Consider the following 10,935-nt stretch of genomic DNA (forward strand, 5'->3'; position numbering starts at 1 on the left):
TCTGCAAATTTTTCATTCATTTTATGAAAAAATTCAAATTAAAAAATTCAAATTTTAAGTTAAAGAGAATAAAATTTTTTTCATTCAAATAAGCAGTGTCGTAGTCTTAGAAAGTCATTTTCTCATTTGTTTTTGGTAGCTAAACGATAAGTTTGATGAAGGTATGTCCGATTACTTTCCGACTATTCCACTCTAATTTCCACCTTGTCTCATGTATAGATGCAAATGACAACTCAAATATTGAAGGTAACTGATTAATGACAATCAGAAAAAATAAATAAATATATAAAAGAAAAGTTAATGAAGGGTGAGTGTCCAATTCATTTGAGTGTGAAAAAAGACAGGATGAGAGCTTTCCGAATAGAGAAATTAGTGAAAAGGAGACATCAACGGGACGAAGATGGAAGAATTAACGTCGTCCACAAGTAACCAACCACAGGGACATGTCGAAGAAAAATCTTTCGAACATGAAAACGTTGATGGCTTTGATGAGTGGAAACGGAAGCGAGGATGAATTCTGACGAAAATTCTTGGAATTTGTTTGGATTTCAAATTTTTGAACGGGAAAAGCCAATCACCATCACTCATAAATATCAATGTCAATCTGAGTTGCCACGACACGTATTTTATTCCTAACACAAAATGTGTGGGAAGGATTTGGTGAAGGCAATTGAGTTGTGTAGTATTTATTTACAAACAGTGTTATTTCAAACCGTTAACCTAAAATTTATCTAAATTTTCTATAACAGTTTTATTTAGCAAGTAGCAACTATATTTAACGAATAAATTTTATCTACAACTATTTGGAGAGATTTTGTTTGGGGGCATAATTTCTATAACTGCTATTATTTTGAGTTTTTTTGTCAAATTATATAAAAATATAAAAATTATATATGACCAAAATTTATTTTTGAATTTAAGACGGTGATATATATAATCAATGAAATAAAATCTTTTAATTTTTTAAATAAAAAATTTAATGTTAAATATTTATTTTTTAATAAATAAGTTTAATATAAAAAAATAATGAAATTTACTGACATTGGTGTTCTTCTTTAATCATAATTGAAAAAAGAAATTTTTCTATATTTAAATAGAGAAGTCGAATCACGTTGTGAATTTTGAACTGTTGGATGTATAAGTATTGAAAAAGAGAGATTTATTTGATACTTATACTTAAATGATTTTGTGTTGACGTGCTAAGATTTGTTTGATACCGTGAAAAAAACTATTTAGTGGTTTATATAATGAAAATAATATTTTAATTTTTAAGAATAAAAAAAATTAATATTAAATATTTATATTTTAATAATTAAATTTAATAAAAACATATAATGTAAATTTAATATTACAAAAATATGTCATGTCAAATATGTTTATTTGACAGTATAACTATGAACAAGTCTTGAATTCATAAATAAATTTTAGTTATACATTATTTTCAATTTTTTTTTATGATTTAAAAAAAATAACTTTATTATTGCAGTGTAGAATGAAAATTCTTAATTGGTTGTTGGTTTCTTTTTTCTTTTAAAAATGTGTATTTTTATGATAGTTTTCTTTTATGTATTGACTCTATTTCAGATCGATCAATAATAAAAAATAAATGATAAAAAAAATTAAAATTTTATATATATATATATATATATATATATTCTTGATTAGGCGATTTAAGAACGTGAAAGAAGTATTCTGTAACGGCTTCAATATAGCCCGTTTTCAATTGGATTTGGCCGAAGAAGGTTTCTCGTTATTTTTAATACTTGATATTTCAGAAGTTTATGAGTAGCTATTTTAGACCATAAATTGCAAAGTATTATATTTTATATTGCTTTATGGAGCTTGGACATCTCAATTAAACAGATTTCTCTTTGCATTTTTCTACTACTATAATTCTTTCTCTCTATCAAAGTATTTGGATCGATGGTTTGACTCATTAATTTTATTTTTCGTTACATGTTTTTTTTGATGTTGAGGTCATTTTTGTTGGCTACTTCAACAGCGACAACGCCAAATAAACACAAATGGCAACAAAATATATGCCCTGTTTGCTAAATTAGATCTAGAGTTTCTGCTTTCTAGATATTTGAGTAAAAATTTATGCATTAGTTCATCTTAATTGTTTATTTGTAAAAGTCTCATTTTTTTTTCATACCAAAAAAGACTATTTATACCTTATAATTTAGATTTTATACAATAAAATTTATTATTTTTCATAAAAATATTAAAGTAAAAATTACATTCAGCTCATACTAAATTCCTAATGTTGAAAAATTATAGAGCGAAACGGTTCAACTAGATAGTATACCAACTGGTTAATTTTTTTTTCTTTTAAAAAATATACTAATTATTCGTTGTACTTTTATAGTTCACTAATTCACTAGACTTTATTATATATTTATATTTTTATTAATTCACGGTAATTACTTGATACAACATATCCACCACATGATTTGTCCAGATGACCACCCGTTATCCTATTAAGAGGAAACATTTTAGGCAAATTGCATATGTTCACTCTGAAAATATAAATTTCTTCCTTCTTTTAACTTTAAATTCTATTTTCTATTTTTATTAAAGAAGTTAAAAATTCAAATGTGTTTACTTTCCATGCTTAGAAGAAACATTTATCGTAATATTTAAAAATTATAATTTTGTAACTCTCCAATATTATCATCTATCTCGCAGTAGCATAATAAATGTTCAACGTAATTATGTTTTAACAATTATAAGAATATAATTAATAATAAAAAATATCATTTTTATTTAGAAAATAATGGTAAGAAAACCGACGTCAGTTTCATTTCTTAATTAAATTTTTCAAAAAAAAAAAATTGTAATTCTCTACAAAAACTGATACGATTCCGACCCACCGAAAAAATAAATCCATTTTTCCCCAAGTAAACATCCCCTTCTAAAAATGAAGAACTCTTTAGATACTATTTTAATTACGGAGTCGTCTCCCAGGAAGTCATGAGAATACGAAACCCAACAAGGAACTTTTTATTGACAGCTGCTCTGTTAGTATAATTTCACTAAACATCTCAAAATAAAAGATTTTTCCTCACCCGATCACAACAAAAGAAGTGAAAAAGCTTTTGGAATTGTAGGACACCTAGTTGTTACCTGATGCACAAGTTGATGCATGCCACATGTATTCCTATCCAATGCTAACGTAACGTTAAGTAAAATCAACTTATAAAGAAGAGGATGCATACAATCCCGTCCAGTACTCTTTAAACTCTCCTTTAACACAGGAAGTTTGCCTCTTCTGGACACTGGCTGTACTCAACTCCCTCATATTCTTACTCCTTTTTTTTTTTAATCTTTTTCTTTTTTTTAATCAAATGACCAAAGCGACTGTACATCTGGGCTTGGAAATAGACCCCCAATATTGGGCCTAGTGGAAGATGGCTTCCCAACACCTTCCCCTGAAACTCGCATGGTCCAGTCTTTCCTGCCAAAAAAAAAAAACACAAAGGTTATCAGATATCAGATTATCGATGCCAACAGTTAAACGAGAATCACTTCAAATCCAAGCAAGCAATATCCCCTAAGAAATACGTATAAGTAGTTAAGGATACAAATAAAAAAGCCCAAAATGAAGGGCCGGAAAAGGAAAAGACCGAGAGGGAGAAGGTGGAAGGAAAAGAAGGAGCTTGAAAAAGATCAACATAACAGCTCTTCCCAGAGTTTACAAAATAAGATCGACGTAACCACCAAACAGAAAATCTCTAGCACTCCAAAAACTAGATCAGCTAACAGATCAACCTAAAAATCTATGAGAAAAAGCGAGCTCAGAATGCTCTAAGAAACAATATTTTTTTTCTTTTCCTCATTTGTCACATCAAACTTGTTGCAATTGCAACCACATCTTTCGCCCCCGTATATGTGGCTGTTCGTTTGCAATAGTGTGTCAAAGGTATACATGTGGTAGGTTGGTAACTACATCCCTCTTCACCACAAGTGAGCCAGCTTCAATACAACAATGATAAAAGCACATCGAAGATAATTATTTTTTTCCTCGAAAACAAGATAACGTGCTTGAATTCACAGCATTCCCAAATATGCACTCATTCTAAATGACAACTTGTATTTGAAGATCCAACTTAATAACAATTCACGAAGACTTGTCAAATTGAAGAATTTAAAATAGGCCCGTGTCCCAAGGGAGGGAATGGAAACAGTTCCATAAAGAATTACCAAAAATATTATTCAACAGAGTCAATTGATATTCTATCAAGAGACATGTATTTTTCTCTCCTTTCTCCAGCAATCACTCTTTTCTGAAGAAGGGAAAGGCAACTCCACCGATTTGTCATTGATCTGGCGATTGGTGAATAATAACAATTTGAACTGGTTGAAAACTTCAAGTACTCGTATTCCAGATGTTCCAATCTAAAAGAAGGGTCTGACAATCAACTGAAGACAACTTTGTACCTTTATGGGCTTTTTAATATGCATGAAATTTAGTACATATGTTTACCATGTGGATGAGTTTTAGCTACTGGACCAACTGAAAGCTACTAATCCAACAGCTGGAAATTCGTGTGCACAGTAAGCACACGCACACCAAATCATTATCCTTTCCTAAATTTATCATAAATCATGAGAAAAGATTTTACTGACCGAACGCACTGCTGTGTAATCTACTATGGGCATTGGGCTCATCATGTTTTGACATCATACTCGCATACTAACTTTCAAATTCTTGGACAAAAGATTCAAGTGCCAAAATTGAATGGTCTAAGTGCTTGCCTTTCATTGCATCAGAAATTTGGACAACTTATAACCACTTCCCTAGCTTATATCTTAAGTAAGTTTGACTACAAGACCATTATAGACTTAGGGATGAAACCAGATTCAAGAAAATAAAATTTGTTTTGATTGTATTAGCGTAGAGAAATCACAGCAAGAGGTAAAATGCAGGTATTAAAGAAAAAAAGAAGAGTATATACATGACTGCAAAAACAGCAAACAGGCATCCAAAATGGAACGTTCAGCATGAGATACTTAAGCGAAGGCAGCAGACTTAACCCCCCCCCCCCACCTCCACCCCACCAAGAAAAGAAAAAAAAAAACAAAAGACACATACTAAAGATATATATACACAAGGACATGTGTATGTTGAGTGATGGGCTGTCAGGCTTAGAAAAGTCAAACCCGCATGCACAAACTGAAAAATTCATCATGAAACACTAGTTCATACTCGGTTGGGCTCAATGTTCCACTCCTACAATCCAAAAGGAAAAGGCAATCGAAAATATATGTACATTTCAAAACCTGGAACAGTACCATGCCAGTGACATCAACCATGGGCACGTAACAGATTTTCAGCTAAAAAGAACCATTGACATGATGGAGAGGACAGATTGGTTAATTAAAAGTTTGCAAGAGAATTGGATGAAATGCTTGGAAGAAATGAGGGTAAGTATGAGGACAGATACATGTGAGTCAAACAATAGGATCAACAAAGAATTGCCAGCAGAAGGTCATTATAATACTCATATCTTATCTTTCATTTTCCAGAATTTGGGAATTGCCCTAAAGCATCAAGCAGGCACAATATTCCCAAACATCTCATTGAAGTTTATCATAATGGATCTTTGATCAATTATCTCTAAATCTTTCATCAATGCCAAAAATAGACCGAAAGTTAAGTTTTCTCATTTTCCCATGTGCAAAACCAATATTATACATAAGAAATTTGACAGGAGAGATTCAAAGGGTGATGCACTCACTTGGACCAACCATTAGCTGGAGAAAGCTCAAAAGGATGATTGGTTGCAGTGTTTGTAGGACTCCCATAAATTACTTCATCCTCAACATTCTCCTTCTGAGGTTTCAGAGAGAAATGACTATCACTCCCAGACAATGGGGGGAAAAATGCATTCTGCAACCATGGATCATTACCACTTGAACAAGTGACTGGACTAAATGCTCCACCATTCTGGCCATTGCCAAGAAAAACCTTCTCTGGAGACTGAGTACCAGAAAGGACATGGTCATCTTTTAAAAGAAGGGAAGCCATATTTTTCTGAGACGAAGACTGCAGCACATCTTCCTTAGTTGATCTGCACTGATCTGGAGGTAGAAGCCAGCTTCCTGTACCACCTATGAAACCCAAACCATCCTGACCAAGAGGAGAACTAGTCCACATTTGCCATGTTCCCTTCTCATTCACATGCACATCATCCACAGGCAGTATGTGTGAATCTTGAGCCTTAGGAGTAGTTGGAAACCAATTAGAACCATTGTGCTTTTCATCAGCAAATCGAAGTCGTGATGATGGAGACTCAATTGGAGATAGTTTGTTCACTTCAGAAGAGGCAGATAAATTCTTCAACTCATGAGGTCTTTCCAATCCTATGCCTGATGCAAAACCAGTCCCCAGGTCCAACTGAAAATTATCAAGCAACTCTGATACAGGCCCAAGCAGTGATATTGGATCAGGAACATAACATGGATCTTCAAAAAGCTCAGGTTCCTCGGGCGTAAAGTCATGAGGACCTTCAACAACATGAGAAAAAATGGGTTCAATGGGAGATGAGAAGCCTAAACTAGAGCTACTGGATGAATTTGGATATGTTGAGAGAGTAAATGGCGATGGCAACCCAAAACTGATTGGATTATCAAAAGATTGCAACGATAATGACTGCCCTAGTAACTTTGGGCTTTGAACTTCTGACTGCAGCTTACAATTAGGCCTGCTAATGACATTTGAATTTGAGGATGAAATCTTTGGTGATGTTCGGGTAAATAGTTGTTGCCATGATTTTTTAGGTGCTGTCCTTGGTTGTGGTTCAGAAAGCACCTGTCATGAAACCGTCAACAATTTCATACTCTTTTTCCTCCATTCAGAGCCAAAGTACAATGCTTAAACAAAAACAAAACAGAACACAAACCAAAGAAAACATGAAACTAAACTGCAGTGCCATATGGGACACCACTGACTTACTAGTAAAGTATATTTGCACACAGATTCAGTTCCCAAAAAAAGCATGGGTGGGTAACCATAATGGGAAAAGTTTTTCAATAAGAATGAGCACAATGCCAAAACTATGAAAAATCTACCCAAATGTCAATTAATGATTGCTAAATAATACATTCTTTGAAATTACTTCAGAAATCTCCAATGAATTCGCAACAGATGAAAGCACATCACGAGGACAATCTTAACGAAGGAAGATGGGGACATGGAGTGATTCCTGCATACATTAGTCAGGCCACCTGTACACATCCTTAAAAAAACTAAAAATAAAATAATGGCAAGAAACTTACAGGATGATTTACATTCTTCTCATCTCCATTCATACTTAACTTCCCAGCTATACGATCAGGTGAACAGATATCCCTCCTGTAGGCAGATGTGTGACTGTGGTCTACAGAACTGTTAAACTTATTTTCTTTTGTAACATTAGCAGGAGTATAAGCAGTCTTTCCAAAGAAACCACTTCCTGTAAAAGCTTTTGAAGACGACAAAAATGTACCCCTCATTCGATCCAGATACCTAGCTCCAGCATTTCCACGGCTATAATTACTTGCAGATGAATGCTTTAACCCATGTCCTAACTCACTGCTCTGGCCTTTCAAACTGTCTGTCCCGGACTTTTGATGCTCCCGGCGGTCAGTTTCACTCTTCTTCTCATAGTCCCGCTTCTGCTCACATTCCTTACCTGCTTTCTTCTCCAACTCTTCAGCATCAGAGTTACTCTTACTCGATCCCTTGTCTTTTTCTTTCCTTCTTTCCTGACGTTTCCCCTCTGCTTCCTTCTTACTATCTTTCTCCCTAGTGGGCTGTGAAGATTTTGTTCGATCTTTCTCAGCCTCCATTTTCTCATCCCTCAGCCTCCTACGTTCCTCTACCAATCTTGCAACGTCCTCTCTTTGCTTTCTTTCTTCCTCCTCCAAAAGCTCCTTCTCTAACCTAGCCTGTCTTTTCTCTTCCGCTTTTCTGCGGGCTTTTTCTCCTCTACTCTCATGATAGTTTGACCCAATATCAGCTCTTTTAGCTAACATCCCCCTATGATCAGCATCAGAAGAATCCTCCTTTGATGAACTAATCCTAAAAATCTTTCTCCAAATCCACCTAATGCTCAAGAAAAAGGAAGTCAACAACTTGCATGCAAACATTACAACACCTGAATAAGATTTCTCAGCCAAACAATTCTCATCACCTCCAAAATACCCACTCCCATTCTTCCGCCAATAATTAGATTTCCCAACAGTAGATCCACCAACCCAATTGCCATTTTCTAACCAATCCTGACCACACATCCATCCATTGTCAGACCATGCTTTGCCATTCAGTATCTTTCCACCCTTGCCAACCAGATCCTTGATAATCCCAGAATTTGACATTCCCAATCCAGGAGGTATAGGCAAATCTAAAACTGGCCTCTTGGAAATATGACCACAATAAGAACACATAAATCTACCACCTCCTGGATTCTGATCCCTATACGGTGTCAAGCAGTTTCTGCACCTTCTCGTAGCAGTCTTTCGAAGCTTCTGCAATTCAATTGCTTCAGACCTTTTTCTCTCCCTCAGCCGTGCATTTCTACGCACACGCCAAGCAGACAGCTGAGGCATCAAAATCTCATACCAAAAAAGAGTGACCAGAAGCACAAAAACACAGGCGAGCCTGGGTGAGGTTATCTCAAATCGAAAGGCAGGTGGCAGAAGCTGTGAGAGAGCCCACAATCCTATAAGAGGAATAACTAACCAAGGTAGCATAGTAGCAACCCGGCGAGACCACTTCTGGATCACACAGAGTATACACATTATCCTCTTAACCCACTCCTATCTTCCCCGTGTTGAAACCGAACAAAAAAACCCTAGAAATCGGAATAAATTTGCACCTCTCAAAATAATGCTTCAATTGAAAACCCTAGTTCCTAACTTGCCGTCGAAATCGAATATGAATGCAGACCAATTCCTCAAAACTTCAAGTACCCTACCAGTATTGGAAAAAGGGAACAAATACATCCATCCAATACGTCAAGAAAATAATTAAAAATCAAAAGGAAAAGACAAATAACTAAACCAACATCAACGTTTCAATAATAGAGAGATTAATCAGACACGAACAAACTGAAGAAATGGATAAGAAATAGGGTTTCAAGAACGGTTCCGTACGTAGCACGGCCAAATGCGAGGGAGAGTGAAGACTTACAGATTGCGAGCCCATGGTAATTGAAATTTGTTGTAATATCGTAAAAAATGGGAGAGAAAAAGTAAATTAGGGAGGCGAGTCGGGTCCTGCGGCGGAATCGGGTTGAAGACGGTGGGTGCAGCTCGTTCGTCCGCTCTTACCAGCGAAGAAACTGTGAGAATATGTGAGAGAGAGAGAGAGATCGCGAAAAAAAAAAAAAAAGATAAGAGGGAAAGGAAAAAAAAATTAAGAATTTCAAGAAAAATCGATTTTATAAGCCATCATTAAACCGGAAACTCTTGGACCGGCTTCCGTAATTACCAATTCCTTTTTAAAATTTAGGATTTCGCAAATTTTAATTTAATTAATTTTTTATTTATCAATTTTTATTTAAAATAAATAAATTTAATTTTATAATTTAAAATAACTATTTTCATTCGTATATAATTTTATAGAAATTTATTTAAACTTTTACTACAAAATGAATCATTTCTATATATATTTTAAGTAAAATATTATTTAATTAAGATTTATAATTTTATTTGCTTCCTGAAAATTTTACTTAGGTCATATTTTTGTGTATTTATTTTTTAAAATTTTATTGTTAATAATAAATAATTTTATCCTTAAATTTTTATATTTATAAATATTTTTCTATAAATTTTATTACCATAACTATTTTCCCCTCATTTAACTTCTCTTGAATTCTTTTATTTCTGTAGCTAATGTTAAATTGATAAAATGAAGGGAGACTAAATGGTTAGATAAAATTAAATGTGAATAATTAAATTATTTATTTTTCTAAATATAATAATTAAATTAAATGTAAAAATAATATATTTTTTATTATTTAATTTAATTTTAAAAATTAAAAAATTAACAAATTTATATATGTAAAAATCTTAATAAAAATTTTACACTAAATTTGTTTCGCATAAAATATATTTTCCTGAAAAATATGTATCACATGTTTTAATATTTACGATACTCAAAAAATATAATTAATAGAAAATATTTTTCTAATCAAAGTCAATGTTAAATATTTTTCACTAATAAAATTTTTATTAAAATCTTTATATATAAATTTATTAATATATTTTATTTTTAAAAGTAAAATTAAAATAGAAATAAATTATTTTGTTGGATAATATTTTTAAATACAAATTATTTTCTGTAAAAAAATAAAATTTTAGACTCTATTTATTTTATAAAAAATATTGTTCAATAAAATATTTCTCATACTTTCTACAATTTAGAGCATTTAGAAAATTTAGTAAGTGGAAAATATTTTTTTAGTCAAAAAAAATATATCATTTTAAGAAAAATAACTTTTTTATTAAAAAAAATTATTTTTCACATTTTAAAATTTTTATTAAAATTTTTATATAAATTTATTTATAAAATTTATTTTGTAAATTAAAATTAAATAATAAAAAATAAATTATATTATTAAAAATATTTTACACATGAAAAATTTTTCATAAAAAATACTTTTTAAATATAAATTATTTTTCACAAACAAATAATACGTGAAAAGTAATTTTCTATTTAAAAAAAGTATTTTTCTTAAACTAATTTAATATTTTTTTATTAATTAAATTATCTGAATATCCAAATATTAAAAAATGTAAAAAATATTTTTCAACGAAGAAACGAGCCTTAATCAATATTTATACTTTATACTTCCCTAATTCAATAAAGCAAGTCTGCGATTTAAATTATTAGTATTGTTTTCAAAGTAATCATTTAATTTAAATTAATGTATTTATATGCTAATACAA

General features: G+C 32.0%; 1 protein-coding gene across 2 annotated transcripts; it reads right to left on the reverse strand.

Moving 5' to 3' along the window:
- Positions 1-3,176: 3,176 nt before the first annotated feature.
- LOC110622506 lies at positions 3,177-9,387 on the reverse strand. Of its 2 annotated transcripts, none has more exons than XM_021767024.2 (4): positions 9,176-9,386; positions 7,282-8,956; positions 5,742-6,814; positions 3,177-3,457 (listed from the first exon to the last, which is right to left on the reverse strand). In XM_021767024.2, exons 2-4 carry the CDS (start codon positions 8,782-8,784, stop codon positions 3,340-3,342), a joined length of 2,694 nt encoding a protein of 897 aa, XP_021622716.1. In that variant the 5' UTR covers positions 8,785-8,956; positions 9,176-9,386; the 3' UTR covers positions 3,177-3,339. The 2 variants fall into 2 exon arrangements, with proteins under 2 accessions (XP_021622716.1, XP_021622715.1); XM_021767023.2 differs by lacking the exon at positions 3,177-3,457 and adding an exon at positions 3,503-4,398 and having other exon boundaries at positions 9,176-9,387.
- Between the last annotated feature and the right edge of the window lie 1,548 nt (positions 9,388-10,935).

Source organism: Manihot esculenta, chromosome 9, assembly GCF_001659605.2.
Source record: "Manihot esculenta cultivar AM560-2 chromosome 9, M.esculenta_v8, whole genome shotgun sequence".
NCBI lineage: Eukaryota > Viridiplantae > Streptophyta > Magnoliopsida > Malpighiales > Euphorbiaceae > Manihot > Manihot esculenta.

Coding starts and splice junctions, on each gene's coding strand:
- LOC110622506 (XM_021767023.2), bottom strand. CDS start 8,784: ATGTGTATACTCTGTGTGATCCAGAAGTGGTCTCGCCGGGTTGCTACT. Junction 6,815..7,281: donor AGAAGAATGTAAATCATCCT/GTAAGTTTCTTG, acceptor GTTTCATGACAG/GTGCTTTCTGAACCACAACC. Junction 4,399..5,741: donor CCAGCTAATGGTTGGTCCAA/GTGAGTGCATCA, acceptor CCCTTCTTTTAG/ATTGGAACATCTGGAATACG.